Source organism: Serinus canaria, chromosome 6, assembly GCF_022539315.1.
Source record: "Serinus canaria isolate serCan28SL12 chromosome 6, serCan2020, whole genome shotgun sequence".
Taxonomy (NCBI): domain Eukaryota; kingdom Metazoa; phylum Chordata; class Aves; order Passeriformes; family Fringillidae; genus Serinus; species Serinus canaria.
In genome coordinates, this window is record NC_066320.1 from 3923048 (window position 1) to 3946040 (window position 22993).

The window sequence follows — 22993 nt, forward strand, 5'->3', positions numbered from 1 at the left end:
AATTTATATCTTAGGAATACATGAGCTCATGCTGAACCCTGCTTTTTTGCATTCCTCATTTTTCACTAGCAGTGTTTGTAATTTTCAACCTGGCATGGGATTGTGATGAATAATTAGTGCCTTTATGGGAGAACCAGCCTTTTTTTCTCTCTCTAAGGGTCCAGGAATGTGGATAATACTAAAACCCATTGCTCTTATCCACGTTCCAAAGGCACTGCTGGGACAGACAACTGAAAATGAGGAATTAGACCTTGCAGGTGTCTGCTGGCTGTGGAGAAATACAAGGTGGGAAAGTCCCTGGCTCATTCCTGCTGTTAAAGCCTTTACTGGACAACAGAAGAAACATTTTTTTGTACACAAAAATCCACCTGGGATTCTCAGATACACTCTTGGATATTCTTGTATCTTTAAAATTCAGGTTTATTTGGATTTGGGAGTCATGGAAGGTTTTGGCTTAAAGCAGCAAGTGCCCTTTCCCCTGTGCTGGGAAGAAAAAGGAAGAGCTGATAATGCATTGCAAAAATTTAGTCTATTATAGAAATTACACAGAGGCTGACAAGTTCCTCAGGTCAACTTAATCTGTTTTCTTCTGTGCCTGGAAAGAGAAAACGACCATTTAATTATTGGGGGGGGGGGGGGAATGATCTTCCTGATTGAGAGAGTCACATGAGTGCAATTTACTTTATCCTTCCATTCATTTGAGGGACATGGATGCAGTTCAGCCAGAGATTTCAGGTTTAATTTCAAGCCAGTTATTTCAAGTTTAATTGGTTGGACTCAGAGTGACAAAACCCCATCCAAACAAAACCTCTGTGCTTTGCTGGTGGTGTTGTAGGGGACAAAACTGATCCTGCTTTGTTCTTATGTGCTTCATTTGTATTTTTCCTCTTCTGTGGTTCAAATGATCCGTGTTTAACTTGGCATCCTGGGAGGTTATTCAGGAATTTTCCAGAGCACAGGTTGCCCATCCCTGGAAGTGTCCCAGGCTAGCCCTGGCATGGTGGAAGGTGTCCCTGTCCATGGCAGGGGTGGCACTGGCTGAATTTAAAGGCCCCTTCCAAACCATTCCATGATTTCCCAGGATATTTCCATGACTCCTGAAACTGGGACAGAGATGCACTGGGAGTAATTCAGTGCCAGCCTATTTTAAGCCTATTTTATTCAGTGTCAGCCTGCTTTTTGTTCACAGTCTGGAATCCCAGGATGACCTGGGTTGGAAGGGACCTTAAAGCTCATCCTGTTCCACCCCCTGCCATGACCAGGGACACCTTCCACTATTTTAAGAGAAGGGCTGTGACAAAAAAAAAAAAAATCCCCTAAATCCTGCCTTCGTTTTAATATTGGGAATATTCCTCGTGGTGAAGTGAACACTCCACAGGCACCGAGGGGAGGATTCCCAGTGCCCGGGGCACAACCCCATGGATAATGCATGAATAATTCATGAATGATGCGGACTATTATGGGTTTGTGTTCCCAAACAAGCACCAGCCTTAGCACATCTTCATCGGACCGGCTCTGAAGTCAGGCACTTAAAACTTTAATTGCTCCACAATTAAATTGGCAACTACAGTGTAATTAGCACGCCGGGTTTAATTTGGGAAAGCCAGGCTCTGGCTGAGAGGCTCGAGGTTCAGGGAAGTGTGCTGGGGATCAGGGTAGCAAGGGAAGCTGTTCCCTCTTGGATTTCATGGAATATCCTCAAGCATCGTTCAACTCCAACTCCTGGGACCGGCTTTTCATTAGTAAAGCTTAATTTCATGAAGTTTTAGTGAACCTCCCAGAAATCTTGCAAAGCAACAGGGTCTGGCAGAGGTTACCCAGAGCAGCTGTGGCTGCCCCATCCCAGGAAGTGTCCAAGGATAAAGAACCAAAGAACTGAGACTTGGGGGTCTGCAGAACCCAAAATATTTTGAGTTCTGCGTGATTAAAGGGATTTTTGGAGCTATTTCTGTTGGGAGGAGGCTGGTGGCTTGTGGAGGCATTGATCTCTTTTATTGACCCTTATCTCTGGTCACCTTCTCATGTTCATCCTGGAAAGGGAATGGCTGGAGCCCTTGGAACTGGGGAGCTGAAGGCACTGAGATTTTTATTTTATGCTCTGTTTGAAAAATCATACACATTGCTCATTGTTCTGGAATAGCTTCTTGCAGCTGACAGAAAAGTGCACTGTTTGTATGCCCCAAAATCAGCTCAAGCTGTAAATTAAATATAATGTTGGATTCAATAATGCTCAATATTTGGACTGGAATGCAGCATTTTCTGGTTCTCCTGCCTGGAGAGAAGCATCTCTTGCATTATTTAGTGTTTGTCTGATGGAGATGCCAAGGCAAGCTGCAGATGTATCTCCATTAATTGATCAATATTGTGTTGTATTCCATTTGGTTCCTTTATCTGCTTGATACAGCAGAACAATTTGAAATGTGCACTGAATAAGCTGCCTGGTAGGAAAAGAAAATGGGAAAAATCCTACAGCAGTCTTTCAAAAATTCACCTTTTAATTCCATAAGAGGTGAATTTTGCTCATGGTCTGGGTATCTTATGGCGAGGTGTTTAATGTTCCAGATTGCTTAGTTACACAGCAGGGGAATGGGAGGTTTTCTCCAGGATAATAAATTGTAATTAAAGAGCAGGTTAATTACCAAACCACAGAGCACTGTTTTATCTAATCTTGCCAATACCTGCAATATCATGCTGGGGAAATCTTCTCTTTGCTTTTAAAACAAGTATTTTAATTTCATCAGCAATGTGTTTCTTGTGCTGCCCAACACTTGGGAACAATGTGATCCCATCTGTGCATTACTGCTCAGAATTGCCCATCTTCTTTTGGAGCCCATGGGCCAAAGGTCAGGTAAAGTAAATTCCTTTGCAGGTTTTTGTTGTAAGCTTTATCCAGCAGTGCTTTTTGCAGAACAAGCTGCTGAAACTCAGTTCTATTAAACAAAACATTACATTCTTCAAAATGATTTAGGAATCTCTGAAGTGTGGGAGGCTCCACTAAAGGCTGATATTGCTCATTCTTGAGATATACACCTATTTTTGTTCTTCTTAGATTGATACTTAATATGAAGAAATGAATCAAACATTTATAGAAAGAGTCATAAAAATTTACTTGTAATGAAGATAGAGTCCCCCCCTAACTCTGCTTCTCTGTCACAGAAAAGACTGCTGCCATTTTACATTCCCACAGCCCAGGTAACATTTAGCTGATCATATTTACCAAACAGCTGCTTTCAGCTTGATAAATAATCATCTTCTCTGACCTAAATGAGTCTGTGTTTCAGTTCTCTGATTGTATTCTCTTGTGTTCTGTGATCCCTGAAGCTGTATCCCAGCTTGGGGTGCCAGGGGAGTTTTTTTTTGTGGCAGCTAAGATTTGAAACTTCTTGGGTTTTTTTTTTTTTTTTGGTGGGAATAACCCCCTCATGTCTCTCCCCTCTTCCTTCTTTTCTCCTGGCTCTTGTTTTTCAAATCTTACTTTTAAAACCCTCCATTATTTAAAAGATGGGTGACCCAGGTTGGTCCTGAGCTCCTTTCTTTCCATCCAACCTGGGATTTTGATTTTAACCCTTCCTCACACATCCCTTCCCAGCATGGTGCAGGTAAGCTGGTTAAGCAGATTTCTCCTCATAAAACGAGATATTCAGAAAGGCAAGGGGTGGAGAGATGGGATTTAAATAATAGCCACAGGTCAGAGTAATTTCCTTTTCTGTGATAGTTCTGTTACTCATGGATGAGTGTTCTCAGGGAAAATGACCAAAATTACACCCCTGTCTTCATGTGGGGTCTTAAAGACCTAAATCTTTTCTTTTTTGAACATAAAATTTGGGAGAAATTTCACCTGAAAGTCTAAGGGGTGTCCCAAAGTTCCAAGTGAGTTTGGTGTACTGCATGTCCTGACTGTACAGCTGCTATGTAGGCACAGATTTTGTGGTAATTGGGAGTGGAGCCTCATCCCCAGTGTCTCAAACCTCATCCCACAGCCTCAAGCTGCACCAAGGGAAATACAGGTTGGCTGTCAGGAAAAAGTATTTTACAGAAAGAGTGATGAAGTTCTGCAATGGTCTGCCCAGGGAGGTGGTGGAGGCACGATCCTTGGATGTGTTTACAAACAGACTGGATGTGGCACTGGGTGCCAGGGTTTAGTTGAGGTGTCGAGGCTGGGTTGGACTCAGTGATCTTGGAGGTCTCTTCCAACCCAGAGATTCTGGGATTCTGTGAATTCTAACTGGCTGGAGCTGTGCAGGACAGGTGACTGCTATTGAAATTAATGAGGTGTTAATGAGCCCAGGGGCACTGACCAATCACAGAGGGAGCAGAGGGCACACAGGTGCAGTGCATCAACCATGGGGGTATAAAAGGCTGGGCTGAAGAATAGCAAGGGCAGTTGCTTGCAGCCTCCTGAAGTGATGGGATATTCCTCTGTATGGGCTGCCAGCTGAAGCCTTCTGAGTTGGTAAGGTGTTGTTGTGTAGGGGGTGAAGCTCCCTGAAAATGTATGGTGGCTATCTTGACTGTGACAATGCTCCACTAAAAAGCACTTTAAGTGTTAAAAGTTGCTGCATGCAACAGTTGGTTTTAACCTTTTTCTGAATATATGTGTTCTTCTTTGTGATACATTTAGTTCTTCTTGATGTTGTTGGGCTCTGGTGGTTTTTTTGTTCACAGGATGGAATTCCAGGATGACTTGGGTTGGAAGGGACCTTAAATTCCATCCACTTCCACCCCCTGTCATGGTCAGGGAACATTCCACTGTCCCAGGCTGCTCCAAGCCCCATCCAACCTGGCCTGTAATCAAACAAATTTTAAAAGTTAAATTAAAAAAAAAATTAGCTTTCCTTTTAAAGTGTCTGAAATTAACTAACTGCCCTTTCAAAATGGTCTTCTCTCTTCTTTTTCTCGCAGATGGGAAGGTTGAAGTGACAAAAGAGGGAGTGAAGCTCTGCACCATGGGACCTGGCAAAGTGTTTGGGGAGTTGGCCATCCTCTACAACTGCACCCGGACAGCTACTGTCAAAAGTAAGAGCTTTTTTTGATGTTTGTTCATCTCTTCACTTGGAAGCTGCAGCCTCCTTTAGATGGTTCACTTTCTCAGTGAACTCAGCTCTTTAGGGCATGGATTTTGGTATGGAATTCAGGCACTCTGTGTGAAGGAGGTGCAGAGGAAAGGCATCATTCAGTCACTCAGGTTAGTCCCAGCTTGCACCACTGTTTTCCTTACAATTCCTGCTGGATCTCATGATAATTGTTTTCTTATTGCCTAGAAGACTCTTTCTGACCTGTGTAAGTCTTCAAGGGTAACTCAGTAAGCCAAGCTTAGTTTTTGTGCAGGATAAGTCACTGTTTTCCCACAAAGTGGACTAAAATAAATCAGGAAAAAAAAATCTGGAATGTGCTTGACCCCCAGCTCTAAACTCCTCAGCACTTCTCCTCTTACCTGTTTTCTTTTACGAATGTTGTGGGCAAAAGCTTGGCTTGCACAATTAAGCAGAGGAAATAAATCCCATTGCTATGCAAGACTTAAATGAGATTTTGTTTAAATTCAGATGCAGATATAGGATATCACAGTTCTCCTTGATCTTGAGGACAAGAGTTTGTGGTGGTGTCTGAAGCAGAGAGAGAGATAACAATAAATAGTTGTGAGAGAGATAATAAATAGTTGTGTGGTTTTAAGGTGCTGTGGGGGTGGAGTTAAAAGGATACGGATGGTACAGAAAAATCCAAACAAGAGGTACAAATTTGAAGAATACAAACTTGAATAATACAAACCAGTGGTATTCTTGTGCCAGAATAATGAGCTGAGCAAGTCCCTGCTCAGAAGAAAACCTTTTCCAAATATCTAATTGTGCTTCAAAAAAAGAGAGGAAAAGAACAAATGGGCAGGACTGAGAAAGCAGGAACAGATAAGTGGATTATTTTCTGCAGGATGTGCTGTTCTCTGTAGGGCTCAAGGACATGACTGATGTTCTCTGTTCTCACCTGTGCAAACCTTGCCTTTTCACGAGTGCAGGGGACCTCAGGTGAGGCTGAACAGTCCAGAGAAGCAGCAGGTTTGTGTGATAAATCCAGCTGGGGAAGGCTGGGAAGAGCAGAGAGAGAGGTCACAGCCTAGAACAGGCAGTGAGAGCATGGCTGCTGTCTAGTTCCCCTTGGGAATGCAGAGCTGGAGGGCACCTGAGTGGAATCCCACGGAATCACTCTGTTCCTGTGGCCATTCCCCCCTGCTTGTGCAAGGCACTCCCACTGCAGATTTTCCTGGTTTTTTTCCCCTAACTGCCTTTTCCACACCCCCAGGCTCCCCTCCTGAGCAAACCTCCAGACTGGCACGTGGCATTGTTGTCCCAAATCCCTCTGTCCTGGTTAAACTGGGGGCAGGAGTAAGGGCACTACTCAGAGAATCCTTGCCTCGAGGAAAAGCAATCTGTGTCCCTTGTTCCCTTCCCAGCAGCACTGTGTAATTAGAGTTCTGCTGGGTTTTAATCCCTTTCCCAGGGCCAGCAAGGGACCTGGAGGAGTTTTCTCTCTGGTTAGTGCACAGGTCAGTGCAGCTGGGGCTGTGATGAGCTGGGGGAGCTGCTGAAGCTCACCCTCGCTGAGCTGAGTGTGTGGAGGTGCTCACATCCCCTCTGGGATGATCATAGCTTCAAACACCTGCTTGTTCCTTTGGGAATGGAGCAATGAATGTGCTAAATCCCTAGAAAGGTGAGTGGTGGCAAATACTCCATTAAGCCCCGGATCATGGCAAGGTTTATTTTGTGAGAAATAAAATTGGTGATTTAGTGAGAGCGGACGCTCGGCACCGGTGGTGAAGAAGTGGCAGGGAGCACCATCCAGCTCCCATCTGGAGAAACTTTCAGGGCTTCCCAGTTTCCAGGAGAGAGCTTTCCATCATCTCCAGAGCATCAGGAGTGTGTTTTGATGGGCCTGCCTGTACTTCATTATGAGGACATTAAGTGCTGCTTTCTGAGGATGAAGTTGCAGCAGAGGCTGAGTGAAGGATGGATTTATGGGGGTGTGGATCTCTGTGTTACAGCTGGGCCATAATGAGGTGTCAGCTGAGTTGACATCTCCAGCTGGAACTGGGTTTTATGTGTACCCTGGCTTTGGTTTGTAAATAATAAAGATTTTTAGTGTCATTACTCACTGTTAGTCTACACGGGCTCTTCAGCTTGTGCTCACTCTGCAGGAGCAAACTTCAGCTATAAATCACTGGAGGAAGGGCTTTGTCTTTGCCACAGAATTTAGGAGACATTAAAATTTAATGATTCTGATCTGACTCCTCTCTCATAATGACCTCTTTAATAAGACAATCCAGGGCTTTGAAAAGCCTGCCCCAGGAGCACTATTAATATTTTTTTCCCCTGTCATTGCAGTCTTAAATAAAAGCAGGGTGGGGTTTGAGTTCAGGCAGGGCATGGGAAGAATCCAAACCCTTGGGTGGTGAGGAGCACTGGGGAAGGCAGGGATGCATCTCCTGACACGTGGCCTTCCTTTAAGAGAAATGTACAATTTTTGACATCTGATTTTTGTTTGGTTATTCTGCAGTGTTTGCCTTACATTTCCAGATATTAGTAGAGGGTTTGGGGGTATTTTTGGTTTGCTTTTTTATCTGATCAGTCTGCTCCAAGTATGGGATTGTCAAGGCTTTCTGACTCCTTGATGTTCACAGGTCACCTTCCACTGCACAGTGAGTGAAATCCAAATCAGCAGTAATTTCTCCCTCTCTCTGTATTGATTATCCAGAGTTCTCAAGTGCCTGCATGCAAACTTGGATGCTGCTTGCAATTCAAAGCAGAACCACAGACTTTTCTCCAACAAATAATTAGGTTCAGAATGAGAAAAGCACCACTTTTTATGGCTACACCTAAAATGATGTCTCTGATCCTCTGTTTTTAGACACAAAAGGAAAAAAGGGCTATGAGGTGTCAGCAAAAAGAAGACAGAAATCCCCCCAGCTGAATTGGGGTTGTGTTTAAAACATTGGGATTTTTCATTTTGATAACAAGATGTGGGAGGAAGTGAAATTAATCTGCTGTTAATACTGTGCAGAGATCTCATTCCTCTTAAAGAATAATGCGTGGAGCAGATTTTTGCAGGTGATTTAGGCTGGATTTTTTGGAAGGAGCAGATTCTCCATCCTCCAAGGATGTTCAGCTTATTTTAGAAGTGGTCTTAACACCTGAAATAGATTCTCTTGGGGGCAAAATTCCAATAAAACCATCCCTTGGAAACATCTCGGTGCGAGGCTGACGATTTCAGGGCAGTTACGCTCCACACCAGCTTGTGTTGTCAGGAGAACTGCTAGCAAAAAAAAAAAGGCAAGTGGAGGCTGAAGTTATTAAACTCTAAATTATGTAAATCCTTCTGCTGGCCCTCAAAAGGCAGCACAAGAGTCCCTCAAGCTGCTGTGCTTGCCAGCTGCACTAATTGTACAAAACCCGGCGCGGCGCAGAGGGATTAAGGCGGGAGCTCGGCTTTTCCTTGCCAAGCCTGGATGAGTTTGAATTTTCAACTGCTGGTTTTTGTTTTAATGGAGTCCTCTGCACTGCTTGCTGCAGCCCCAGGAATGACAGAACTTTCTGAGGGGCTTGGTAACATGGATAATTTGTGGGGGAAAATAAGGCAGCAGCGAGTTGCCAATTAAAACTGCAGAGACTCGTTAAAGCCTTGCAGAAGGATCTGCCTTTAGATATTCTCCTCCAACAATTACAGGAGCCAGGGTAAAGTTTGTTCAGCTCTCCTTAAAACACACTTTGGAAGGAAGTTCACTTTTAGGTACTCAACTGTTTGATTAAAATCTCTCTGATATTACATGGAGATAAGAAATGTGGGATGGCCCAGCCAGTCTGGTGTGCCTGGTGGGAGATAAATGGAATATAAATGGATATATCCTGGGAGACAGTAATTTAAACTCACCCTTCCACTGCCTGTGTTTTACTGTGACCTTTACAGGGCTTGCAAGTAATGTGACAAAATGGGATTGGATTATTCCTCCAAGGGGATGATAATGAGAAAATGATGTTGAGGACAATGGACAAGGTGTAGCAGGAGTTTCCCCCCCTCCCCCCTTCTTCAGGAGTGTCTTCAGAATGGCATTTCTGTGGCTCCTCATTTCCATCTTTGGGATCACAGATTCCCAGGATGGTTTGGGTTGGAAGGGATCTTAAGTCCCATCCCAGCCCCTTCCATGGGCAGGGACACCTTCCAGTGTCCCAGGCTGCTCCAAGCCCTGTCCAGCCTGGCCTTGGGCACTGCCAGGGATCCAGGGGCAGCCACAGCTGTGCCAGGGCCTGCCCACCCTGCCAGGGAACAATTCCTAATTCCCAATATCCCACCCATCCCTGCCCTCTGGCAGTGGGAGCCATTCCCTGTGTCCTGTCCCTCCATCCCTTGTCCCCAGTCCCTCTCCAGCTTTCCTGTAGCTCCTTAAGGCTCTGGAAAGGGCTCTGAGCTCTCCCTGGATCCTTCTGTTCTCTAGGTGAACACCTGGAGGTTCTGACATCATGAGCAGCTTTAAGACCGGGTATTTATTTATGGGAAAAACTTTCAGTGTTAAATCCATGTTTAAAAACCCTCTAGAGCTGTATGGCCAAGCAGATAAAGTAACAATAAATAACAAAGGCCTGTTTGTTGGGTCTGCTAGAGAAGGAGGGTGATCACCATTCCAGGGAAATGAAGAGTTTCTGTTGTTCTGGAATACTTGTGGTAATAATTTTGTTGGTATTTTTCATGTTAATTTAATTGCAGAGTGGATTGGGCTGAGTTCCCATCACTTAAACATGGTTACAAGGAGATGATGGCTTTCCCTGTGCAACCCTTGAAGAATTAGTTAATATTAATAGCAGATGTCAGATAATTAGTTCATAAAAGCTCCCATTTCATCCCTTTTTATAGATGTCACTGAGAATGTTGCTGATGTTTGAAATATGGCCAGAGCAGCTGTGAGAAATGAGGTGACTGAACTTTGCTGTTGACAGCCAAGCTTTGCTTTGGGCAGAGTTTGATAAACAAGGGGATGCACTGGAATATTTGCCATAAATATCAATTTATGGGCTCAGTGGCATGTGATCTTTTCCCAGATTAAAATGCAACAGACAACACAGGGGCTGGGTTTGCCCCACATTACGTGAAATTTCTCATTCTAGACTATTCTCTGGTAGTAATTGGGGAACAAGAGGTCACTTGGCACCAAGACAGGCCCAGAACTGATCAATTTGTGTTTCAGAACCAAAGCAACCACTGCCTTCTGTTCTCTTGAGCCACTGTTAGAAGCTCTTTGCTGACATGAAGCCACCCCAAGCTGCCTTTCCTGCTGTCCATAAAAGCAGAGATCTCCTCCATGGACTGTGTGACCTTAAATCCATTTGCTCGTGGCAATGATGCAGCAATAACCAAATTGATGGAATAATAATAATTCCAGCAATAATTTCAGTTCCCATGATGGAACCCCTAAGGCTGGAGAAGACCTTCAGGATCATCCAGCCCAAGCTGTGCCCACCTTGTGCCCAGCCAGAGCACTGAGTGCCACCTCCAGCCCTTCCTGGGACACCTGCAGGGATGGGCACTGCAAAGCTCCCTGGGCAGCCCCTGCCAAGGCCTGAGCACCCTTTCCATGCAGAAATTCCTGCTGCTGTCCAAGCTGAGCCTCCCCTGGCCCAGCCTGAGGCCCTTTCCCCTTGTCCTGTCCCTGTTCCCTGGCAGCACAGCCCGACCCCCCCTGGCTGTCCCCTCCTGGCAGGGAGTTGTGCAGAGCCACAAGGTCCCCCCTGAGCCTCCTTTGCTCCAGGCTCAGCCCCTTCCCCAGCTCCATAAGAGTGCCAGTACTCCCCCAGTTTGGGGTGCTGAAGAGGGCTGTAGTTTACTTGCATTTATCTGAAGTTCCCTTGCAAAGATGGATTTCACATTATTGAAGTGCCAGTGTTAAAAGCATTTGGATACCAAATAAATTGACAAAACTGCAGATAGGCTTTTTAATTAAAAAAAAAAAAAAAAGCACCAAACAAGTTCTCTGTATTGCACGTTTGAAAAACTCATTATATTTCATGAATTTTATCTTCTCTGGGAATGGGAGAGCTTTTATTTATCTTTAGGCTGCAATAAAACCCATCCAGACAACAGCAGTGTTGACAACTGCATTCCCTCCTCAGAAGTTATTTGCAGAAGCCTTTACTCCACAATATCAAAGTCAGTAGTGTTTGAAATGGGCTTGCTGAAGCTCTGCCCTTTGCAGCCCGTGCCTGACACCCAGCTGGAGGAAATGAGATTTAAATGGTGTCTCTTTTTTAATTAACTGCAGCAATGAGGTGCCTGGGGAGGGGCTCAGCTATGTTTTGTTAGCTGTTTTTTTTAGGGTAGTCCATGTAGACAGCAGAAGGTTCAGGTGCCACCTTAAAGCTGTCTTGTCTTTTCCTGTGACATGGCCTGGACACCCTGGGTTGTTTTTTTTGATGGGAATTGCGGTGAGCTCCAGGCATCTGAAGAGATCTGACAGCGCTGGGAGCTAAGGGCAGAGATCTGAACGAGGCAAAATCCTGGCTGCCTTTGAAGAAACAGAATTGTCTTTATTTCTTGTGTGTGTTTTTCAGCTCTGAGGGTACTCTGCCTGACTTATCTGTAGTAGAGGGCAGGAGCAGACGCTGATGGAATTCACACAACGCACCCAGCTCGCAGCCTGTCTTTTAAACTTGGATTTTCTTTGCCTGACGAGGGTCACAGCAGCTGCCTGCAGTGGGATGAGTTGCCTGAGGGGGTGTGAAAATGCCACGTGGTGGGTTTGTCCCTGTCACCAGCCCCATGCAGAGCAGAGACACTGCTGGGATGTGCCTCTCCCGCATTCCCTCCTTGGGAAGGCAGGTTCTCCGCTTAAATGCTGTTTAGCATCTGCTTAGATCCTGTGTTCCCTGCTTGAGGAGTCTCTTGAACCTCTTCAGAGTCCTTTACGTGCTTCAAATTTCTTCTGCCTCTGTCCTTCACCATTTTTGAGTCCTTCTTTGTGCTTCAAATTTCTTCTGCCTGTCCTTCACCATTTCTGAGCGCTGCTGTGATCCTTCCATTGCAAGAGATGCCAAACACAGATTTATTTTTGTCAGATACTCTCTGCTAACCCAGCACAGTTGGCTTTGCTCTTGGGGAAACAGGGAATTCAGGTGAGGAGCTGATTTGTGTGTAAAGGAGAAACTCAGGTGGTCATCAGACCCCTCCCTTGATCCTGGGCTTGTGCTGGTTGCAAGGACCTCAGGAAAGCTTCTCCAACCTTTCTTTGGGAGAGGGGCTGCCCATAGCTTTGTCCAACAGGTCTTGGCACCCTGAAGGCACCCTGACCCAGAGGGACACTATGGATTTTTTTTTATTTTATATTTTTTTTATTGTTGAGGTTTGGATTAAATGTGTGAGATAGTATTTTTTTTTTGTTTGGACTTAGATGTTTATCAGTTCTTATTTATATTATAGTCTCATGAGCTGTGAGCTCTACAGTAATTTACTCTCATGAATTAAAAAAGGAGGTGTATCTCTTTATACACCAGAGTTTTTAAGCATAAATTGTTGAATTAAGAAATTGCACAAATTATTTTTACTTTTAACCTAATAACTAACAAGTGCTCTGCAATGAGAACTTTTTTGTCCAGTTACACAAAACCACCCAAACCCATGAACAAGAAGGATTAGCCTGCCTTAAAACTTTCAGCTTCCTATATATATATATTATTATGTGCCAAAATCTTAAACTCTAAGTTTCCCACCATGTGGTATTACACGTTTCTATTCAAATTACACACCCACAATCCCAGTTCTATCATTCCATTTTGGAAGCCTTCTCCACGACCTCAGGGTCAGTGTTTGTTAACACACAAAGTCCAACATTCTCAGCAACCAGGGTTCCAACAGGACACCTGCTTGGAAAAGAAGTTTTCCTTCCTGTCCGACCTAAACCTCTCCAAGTGCATCTCCTGAGATGGAGCAGTGGCCATGTCCTGTTATTCCAGAGCACCCAGGGACACAGGAGCTGCTTTGGGAAGGAGTCTGGGTTAACCATTAACCTCCCATAAATGCTAAACCCCCTCCTTTGGGTGATTTTTTTTTTCCCCCTACAGCTGGGTAAACACTTTCTGGCAGGAGGGAGGGGAGCACATGGGAATGGGGAGAGTGCTCAGGGCTGCTGCAGGTAGTGGTGACAAAAGAGGGAAAAACATTTAAAATCCTCTTTATTCTGTGTTGTGGTGTTTGGGGAAGATTTAACACCTTTCAAGTGCTCTCCTGCTTCAGACTGGGAGGTTTTTGGACATCAGGAGCCCTGCAGAGCTCATCCCCACTGTCCCACCTTTCCCAGGGGATGGCATTTCCTTTTATTGGAGGGAAAGATAACACCTGGAGTGAAGCTCACAGCTCAGATTGAGTTGAGATTTCTGCTTTGTTTTGGAAGCTTGACTTTGGATAAGCCCTTCTTACCCTTTAGCACAGGTGTCTGAAAAACTGGGATAATTTCAATTTACATACCTGAGATTGGGAACTTCTTGGGAAGGGGCTGGTTTATCCCATGCCATCAGGCCTGTATGGCTGCAAATGCAAGTAATAATTATTTGTGTGCCATTGCTGATGACAGCTTTGTGATTGAACAAAAAAATAATCTGTGCCTGTCCCATCCCTGGAAGTATCCCAGGTTGGACAGCCTTGGAGTCTTAAAGGGAGTTTTTATTTTTAAAAATCCATTTTCAAAATGAAGGATTTTTGAATCTTCAGAGAGCCAAATACTTCAGTGTTGTTTGGGATTTTTCTTTTTCTTTTATTTGGCTGCACAAATATTTGCCTGCTTCAAATGAATTGTAAAAGCTTTATGGTGTTTGCTTAATCGCTGGTGCGTTTTTAATTGTTGCTTGACAAACACTGTAATATCTAAAAAGACTCAGTAATTCCCCAGCTTTATGGAGCACTGGGAAAGGAGATAATCTTGTTCTGGCTGCTGCTACTGCAGTGTTTTTTGGGGTTTAAAAGAAATCCTCCTTGCAAGTCCAGGAATATGATGGTGGCTGTACTTAACAGCTGATATTCAACTCCTGCTTCATTACTAAAATAATCCCCCTCAACTGTGGGCAAATAAAATGCTCCATCACTCCATCAGCCACTGCAAGGAACTGGGAGGCTCCCAGGCTTTGCTGTGCCCTCATATCCTCATGGTTTTTAACAAAAGACATCAGTGGTAATGTATTTTTTTCCCTGATTAACCCCTTGCAAACTTATTTCCTTTCAGGAAATATTCATTCCATAACTATTTGTGTGGAATGAGCTCGCAGGCAGGTCTGGGATGGGACACACTGCACAGGATGATCCCATCCTGGTAATGCAGAGCCCCTGGCATGGCAGGCTCTCCTTCAGCTGCTTTGGGCATTTTGGCAGGAGAAGAGCAGGGATGTGCTGCGTTCCCAGTGGGAATGGGAATATATTCTATATCTCTTCAATGGGAATGTATTAAAAAATAGATGTAAAGCCAGGCATGGGAGCAAGCAGGCTCATTAGCACAGTGCCCCTTGGGGTTGCTTTAATGTGTGTTTTCATCACTTTCTCCTTAGTGTCTGGAAAATGGTGGTTCCATTCTTGCTGGATTTGTGGTGGGTGCTCCTGAATCCTGCACTCCTGGGGTCACTTCCCAAATAAACTGGTGTGACTCCAGCACATGGATGTGCTCATCACAGAGATGCTCTGGTGCCAATCTATTGCCCAGTAAAACCCCAGAATCAATGGGTTTGTGATGGCTGTTGCTTAAAAAAAAAAAATTAATAAAATTCCAGACTGTTTTGGGTTGGAAGGGACATTAAATCCCATCCAGTGGGCAGGGACACCTTCCACTGCCCCAGGCTGCTCCAAGCCCTGTCCAACCTGGTCTTGGGCACTGCCAGGGATCCAGGGGCAGCCCCAGCTGCTCTGGGCACCCTGTGCCAGGGAACAATCCCTCCCCCATATCCCATAAATCTCACCTCCTTTGATTCAGAGCCCTTCCCCCTGTCCCATCTCTATCTAACCATGGAAATAGTCCCTCTCTCTCTGTATTTTAGAAGCTCCCTTTTGCTACTGGAAGGTGCTTTAGGGTCTCCCTGGAGTCTCCTCTTCTCTGTGCTGGGAAGATGGAGAGGTGGCAGAGATCCATTGAAAATGTGCACTTTTAAATTCCTCTGGGGAAGGTTTACAGCTGAGATCAGCCAGGAAGACTGAGCAGTTAGTCAGGCAGTGAGTTTTTTTGGAGGATGGTGAATTTGGAGGAGCCAATCTTAATTTTCCAGCTTAGTTTGCAAATTAAGTCTTCTTTTCTGAGAACAAAACTCCTGTTATGAAAGCATCTTTATAAACAGTTTGTAATTGCTTTAATTTGATAAAGGCAAAGTGTTCCCTGCTTTGTCCTCTAATATCAGTTTATCCTTCAACAGCTTAAGAGCAGAACTTGGGGAAGAAATGATTGCTTGTGGAAAGAAACACTCATTTCCATATTCTTTCTCTCTTTCTCTTTTTATTTTTTTTTTCCTTAATGTTCTGTTGTAGCTAATGAACTGCTGTGGGTTTGTGTGGGCCATGAGCATTGTGAATTCATTGTGTGTCTGCTCTCAGCCCTCACATTAGGACTGGAACAACGTTAATGTCTTTTAATCACCTCTGTAATTCCTGCTGCACTGGGGTGTTGCAGCTCTGGGGTGTGCTGGGAGCAGGGAGCTGACACTCAGTTGTGTGAATTCCTCCTCACCCAGGTGTTCCAGGCTGTTGGAGATGTGCACAAATAACCCCTCACAAATAAAATGTCCTTGCTGGTCTGATTCTGGAGTGCCCAGAGCTTTGGTGCTGGGACAGGAGCAGGCACTGGGAGCTTTGGGAGCTTCTGTTTGTGTTCCAGCCTGGGAACAGGATGAGGCACTTCAGAGCTGCATCTCCATCCAGGAGGATTTAATCTTGGTAAAATGTTATTTATCCTCTGCCAGCTGCTGAGGTTGAGGCTGATGTCACATCCACATTAATATCATGGAATCCCAAAATGGTTTGGCTGGGAAGGGATCTTAAAGCTCAGCTCATTCCCAGCCCTGCTGCACCCAGGGACACCTCCCACTGTCCCAGGCTGCTCCAAGCCCCACATTCCAGCCTGGCCTTGGGCACTGCCAGGGATCCAGGGGCAGCCCCAGCTGCTCTGGGCACCTGTGCCAGGGCCTGCCCACCCTGCCAGGGAACAATTCCTAATTCCCAATATCCCATCCCTCCCTGCCCTCTGGCAGTGGGAAGCCATTCCCCCTTGTACAGAGTCTCTCTCCATGTTTCCTGTAGCTCCTTCAGGCCACAGTTTGGTCACCCCAAAGCTTCTCCTCTCCAGGTGAACAATCCCAGCTCTCCCAGCCTTTCCTCCCAGCAGAGCTGCTCCATCCCTCTGCTCATCCTGGTGCCTCCCCTGGGCTCTCCCCAGCAGCTCCAGGTCCCCCCTGTGCTGGGGACAGCTGTGTGTCACAGGGTGTTGGCAGTGAGGGACCAGCAGGACACACATTCCCTGCTGGCAAGGCCACGAGTCATTTGTTGTTGGGATCTCTCCCTTAAGAAGGTTTGCTTAGTGAAAGAGGGGAAATATTCCTAATTTCAGAGGTTTGAGTTGAGGAATGTGCTGGTCTTGTTGTACCCTAAACTCACTCAAGCTGCCTGATGCCATTTAGAGATTCCAGTATCCGATACATTCCAAAGTTCACTGGAAGCACCCCAGAAATCCTGGGGCTCCAACTCCCAGCCACTCAAGTCCACATTTACTAAAATTAGGAATTTTAGAAGCCCGTAAAGGTTAACTACATTAAAAGTCAGCCTCTGCCAGCCCTCCTGAGGAGAGTGGCCTGTCTGGGAGACCTTTTGTGGATGAATTGTGTTGTAATGTGGAGTTATTTTGCAGCTTCTCCAACTTATTTTTCCCGAATATTTGTCAAGCTGCATGTAATATTTCTGGAATAGGGGAAGCATTAACCTTTATTAACCACTGCAGAGACTCAAACTCCTAAAGACTGACGGGATAATTAAGGCAACATCTCGGGGTGACTCCACTGCTCCTCAAACTCCATTAATTCTTATGACAGTGATGAATTTCAGTGCAGTAATAATTAGTTTTTCTCACTGTATGGGAAAACATTCTGCAAATCACTGCTGTAAATTCACTGAGTCCAAAGACATCTGAACTCATCAGTGATCCTGCAGTTATTTCCATGTCCCAAGAGATTTGCATGTTTTGGAATGGCAGAGATTCCACAGGCTGGGACAAACATCACAGCTGGATGTACAAACTCCTCCTGTCATGACACCAGTGAGGGAATTCTGAATGGTTTGGGATAGGCTGGGCATTTCTATCCTGCAGGAGTTAATCCTGGCCACTTATTGCATGTCCAGGCCTCGAATAACTAAGGTGTGATTTCCAGGTGAGGCTTTGGGAATAGATCCATTGGGAAAGGCTTGGTCAGCTTCCCTCTGCTCTCCTTGGGTTCTGTTCTGGTCAGCATTAAAAGCTGATTGTCACACTCATGCCATAAATCCTCTCATGGAATTATGGAAAGTCCTGAGCTGGAGGGCGATCCAGTCCAACTCCTGCTCCTCCACAGACATCCCAGCAATTCCACTCTGTCCCAACTCTCCTTGACACCCTCGGGGTTTGCATCCACCTTTTCCTCCTGTTCCTTTTGCCTGCTGTTTCCAAGCTCTTGTGAGGTGTGTGCTGGAAACAGAAGGGATGGGTGTCACTGTCACATTTTCTGGAAAAATCCCTTTGTCCGGGTTTGTTCTTCTGGGAAGCTGAGAAGCCTCAGCAAAAAGGCAAACAATTTTTATCTCATTTGCTTCTCCTGTGTTTTGTTCATGTGGAATGTGTTTGGAGATTGTTTATCCAACTGGTGATTGTCATTGGTTTTTTGCTGTGAATTATTTTGATTTATTGGCCAGTCAGTGCCAAGCTGTGTTGGGACTCTGGCAAGAGTCAGGAGTTTTCATTGTTATCTTTTTAGCCTCCTGTCTGTATACTTTCTGTATTCTTTAGTATAGTCTAGTGTAGTATTCTTTAATATAATACAGTCATAAAATAATAAATGATCCTTCTGAGAGCATGGAGTCAGATGGATCATTCCTTCCTGCCACAGGGCACCCCATAGATACAATAGATGGCTGCTGGGGAATAGGGATTTTGAGGCCTGGGGAGAGGTTCCATGTGTGGGCAGGAAGTTTTTGCACACACCGACAAGGGCTTCTGCCTGTCTGCAATGAGCCTGGAAAGCTCCAAGGTGATGCAATGCAATTCCAGGTTGTGTTTGTCAGGGGAAAGAATTCCTTGCTGATGAAATCCTAGGGATGGTTTGTCTTGGCAAACAGGGAGAGGACGGTCCCGTTTTAAATCCTGTGCATTGATGTTGTCTGGAGATTATTTTATGTTTGGTGCTGAGACATTTAGATTTGTGCTGGGGGAGTTGGGATTGTTCAGCTCTGTGGCTGCCCCTGGATCCCTGGAAGTGTCCAAGGCCGGGTTGGGTGGGGCTTGGAGCAGCCTGGGACAGTGGAAGGTGTCCCTTGGCAGAGGATGGGGTGATATGGGATTTAAGGTCCTTTCCTACTCCAGCATTTCCCTGATCCAATAATTCATATATAAACTCCTACCTTTTTGCCTATGAGCTCTGTTTTATAAAAACAATTTTCCAGTCTGAATTGCTTTTCCTAAACTCTCTGCAAAGCCTCTGTTTATAAAGTGGATATTAAAATGGGCTGAAAATTGTCTGGTCACAAAGTCAATGCTCTCAATTCCCATGCAAATGGTTCATTTTGTTCTTTAAGCTGTTATTTACACACAGTGGTCTGTGAACGTTTATATGCAATGGCAATTCAACAAGTCCTGGGAAGGAACTGGAATCCAAGAGGCTTCAGTAAAATTGTGTGGTGCAGATTTCACAGTAGATTTAGTTAAAACCATTTTTTCCTATTTAGTTTGTCACTAATCGCTGCTTTCACTAATTACTTTTTTTGTCTTGAACAACTGCTTGGAACAGCTCCACAAAAGCCAATTTGTTGTGTTCATCATGCAAAATATGCCACGACCAATTACACTGCAGGAGCCTGTGTATTTAAAATACAATAAATCATCAGAACACAGACCAGAACTTATTTCTCTGAGTGCACATAGAAATTAATCCACGATTTTCCTTGAGGTGGTTTTATGGATATGCCAACTTCCTGTGTCATAGCAGCATTTCCTGGTAAGGGGGGATGGATATAAACTGGGTATGTTTAATGTGTTTAAATTGGATTTTGGGAAGGAATTGTTTCCTGGGAGGGTGGGCAGGCCCTGGCACAGGGTGCCCAGAGCAGCTGTGGCTGCCCCTGGATCCCTGGCAGTGCCCAAAGCCAGGTTGAAGGAACCTGGGACAGTGGAAGGTGTCCCTGCCCATGGCAGGGGTGACATTGGCTGAGCTTTAAGGTCCTTTCCAACCCAAACCATTCTGGGATTCTGTGATTCTCAATCTGCTTGTGCCTTATATTTGCAGCAGTGGGAATGGTGTCCTGTGAGACAACAGGAAAATGGAGATGTGAGAGGGAAAAAGGGAGCAGAGACAGTCATATGAGCGAGTTTGTTAACGAGAGATGGATTTTTCCTTTGCCCTGTGTCAAGGTAGCAAACCTGCCCCTGTGACAGACCCTCCCCATGCACATGTGCAGAGCTGTGCTTGCCTTCCTGCTTTAATTCTTTAGCTTTGCATTCAGCATCTTTCCAAACGATTCCAGTGATTCATTTGGGGATGACAAATTCTGTATTTTTAGCTGTTTTATCCCAGCTGCTGGGATAACTGCTGGGAGCAGCAGAGGCTGCAGCCAGTGATGCACAAAGGGAAGGAGCCCAGCCTGGCTGCCAGAGCCCCCCAGTGACTTTGCTGGTTTTATGCTGTTGGCAGATAAATTGCAGAGTGATCCCAATGAGACAGGACTGACTGGCCAGCTCCTGATACCAGGACAAACAATATTCTGGGGGGTGGGAGCTTACCTGCTTTTATCTCTCCATTTTACATGTGGTTTTAGCTGATTCTTAATTTCCCAGAGCATCTGGAGGCCTGCAGCTGGTTTGGCACGTGGTGGGAAGCCCAGTTTGTTTAGCCAGTGGGTTCTTTAGTAATAATAATTAGTTTATTTCATTTTATCTGTCCTCCTGTTGGAGATGTGTGCACAGAAAGGAAGCAGTGGAAATCAGGCTACCCAGACCTGGAGTCACAGAAAAGACCAAGCAGTTTCCCAAGAGCTTTCAGGAGAAAGCAGGGCAAGAAGAAGTTTTTTGGAAGGAGACCTAAATATGAGCATTTTTCATACGTTCAGGACAAGAAGCTCAAAAATCCTGAATAGGAGTGTGGCTCTGAATCCCCTTGGAGATTGGCATTCCCCCAGGGAATTCCTGCATGTGGGCTCTGAGGGTCCCTGGAGCACTGAGTGGGATGTGTGGAAATGATGGGAATGAGCCAGCTACAGATCAGCCTCTCTGATGGGGTGTTACAGCAAAATTACCACAAAGAAAAGTTGGCATGGAGCAGAGTTCCTGCTTCAGTGGATGTCATCCTTGTGTCCCAGTAGAATGTCCCAGCTTCTGCTCCCTGGGCACCCACGGGTTCCTCTGTGGCTTCCTCCTTGTGTTTGAGTGTGGCATGTTCAGCTCCATCTGCCATGAGGGACTCCAGAGGGATGGAGCAGCTCTGCTGGGAGGAAAGGCTGGGAGAGCTGGGATTGTTCAGCCTGGAGAGGAAAACAGGATGTGACCAAACTGTGGCTTGGCAGGACCTGAAAGAGTTGCAGGAAACATGGAGAGAGACTCTGGACAAGGGGGAATGGCTTCCCACTGCCAGAGGGCAGGGCTGGATGGGATATTGCGAAGGAATTGTTCCCTGGCAGGGTGGGCAGGCCCTGGCACAGGGTGCCCAGAGCAGCTGGGGCTGCCCCTGGATCCCTGGCAGTGCCCAAGGCCAGGTTGGACAGGGCTTGGAGCAGCCTGGGACAGTGGAAGGTGTCCCTGCCCATGGGATGGGGTGGCACTGGGTGGGCTTTAAAGGTCCATTCCCACCCAAACTATTCTGGGATTCCATGACATTTCCTTGGCTGAGGCCAGTGGTGAGTGGCTGGGTGTCCCACTGGGCTTTGGTGACAATGTGACCTGGTTGGGGCCATGGGGACCAGCACAGAAGATCCACCCCGAAACAAACTTGATTTGCACCGAGAGTCAGCTGCTTCCTGGTAGAACCCACTGATCCATGGTGATTGACACTTATCTATGATGATCCATGGTGATTGATGGTGATCCATGGTGATTGATAGTGATCCATGATGATCCATGGTGATTGACAGTGATCCATGGTGATTGACAATGATCCATGGTGATTTATGATAATCCATGGTGATTGACAGTGATCCATGGTGATTGATGATGATCCATGGTGATCCATGGTGATTGACAGTGATCCATAGTGATTGACAGTGATCCATGGTGATTTATGATGATCCATGGTGATCCATGGTGATTGACAGTGATCCATGGTGATTGACAGTGATCCATGGTGATTGACAGTAATCCATGGTGATTTACAGTAATCCATGGTGATTTATGATGATCCATGGTGATTGACAGTAATCCATGGTGATTGACAGTAATCCATGGTGATTTGTGATGATCCATGGTGATCCATGGTGATTGACAGTGATCCATGGTGATTGACAGTGATCCATGGTGATTGACAGTGATCCATGGTGATTTATGATGATCCATGGTGATCCATGGTGATTGACAGTGATCCATGGTGATTGATGATGATCCATGGTGATCCATTGTGATTGACAGGGATCCATGGTGATTGATGATGATCCATGGTGATCCATTGTGATTGACAGGGATCCATGGTGATCCATTGTGACTGATGGTGATCCATGGTGATCCAAGCCGTGGTGGCCACTGGAAGCCCTGATCTTGGTGTAGCACAGGAATGAGGTTTTGGGGACACGGAGCAGCAGATCCAGGATTTCCCCAGCTGTCAAAGCTCTGTCCACCTTCCTGTGGACACCCCAGTCTGGGGATTAAATTTCCATGGGGAAAATAAGCAAAGTTTCCATTCCTGTTCAGTGCATCTCCAGTGGCTTTGGTTCACCTGGTTCCTTTTCCTTTTTTTGCCTCAGCTCTTTTAATCCTGTTCATTAAGTATTTCATTAGTTGCACTGATCCCTCAGTTAATCTGTTATCAAAAAAAGATAATTGAATTTAACTTCCCAGCACAACCCAGTTTAGATGGATAAAATTCTAGGCTAATGACTTGGTTTGCTTCTATTAATTGTAAGAATTCCTGTAATTAGGCTGAGAATATTCTTCTGGTGACAAGAGATCTAAAATATTGCTTATCCCAGGGAAATGTTTTTCAAACAGTGCAAATCAATGTGGTGGTAGAAAACAGAACAGTGTTGAAATAGGAGGGGTTCTGCTTGGTTTGAAGGCAGCTTGGGAAGAGAAAGCATTTGTGGAATATTTTGGGTGTTCCATCCCTGTATTGCTGAGAAATATTGGGCTGTATTTAGAGCTTTTGCAGTGAAAATAAATCTTTATCATTCCCCCTAAACCATTGCTTCCAGCAGTAAAAGGCTTTGGGAATACAGCAGCCTTTGCTGTGGGGACTTGATACTGCTCAAAGCATTTCCATTGCAAGCAGGTAACGACAGATGAGGGGGTTTTGGTGAGTAAATGTGCTGATAAATGAGTGATGGACTATTAATTATCAAGCAGCTTTAACCCTGTGCTAGTCCCTAAGGGGTGACCCAGATGATTTGGGGGGGAGCAGGTCAGGATCCTGCAGCTTGGATTTTGTGGAGCTGTGTGGAGTTGTTTCACTAAGAGCAACTGTTAAAATCCCTCACAAGCTGAAAATTTGCAAATAATTTCAGCTTCCCCAGCAGCTGGCTGTTCAAATCCCTCGTGGAAGCTTCAGAATTCTCATTTAGGATA

General features: G+C 45.3%; 1 protein-coding gene across 2 annotated transcripts in view; it reads left to right on the top strand.

The window, feature by feature from the left end:
* The window catches only part of PRKG1 (protein kinase cGMP-dependent 1), a 367092-nt gene that overhangs the window by 163258 nt on the left and 180841 nt on the right, over positions 1–22993 (top strand). For both annotated transcript variants that reach the window (XM_050976335.1, XM_050976334.1), the window contains exon 3: positions 4903–5016. In XM_050976335.1, coding sequence (XP_050832292.1) covers positions 4903–5016 — 114 coding nt within the window. The remainder of the gene's footprint in view (positions 1–4902; positions 5017–22993) is intronic.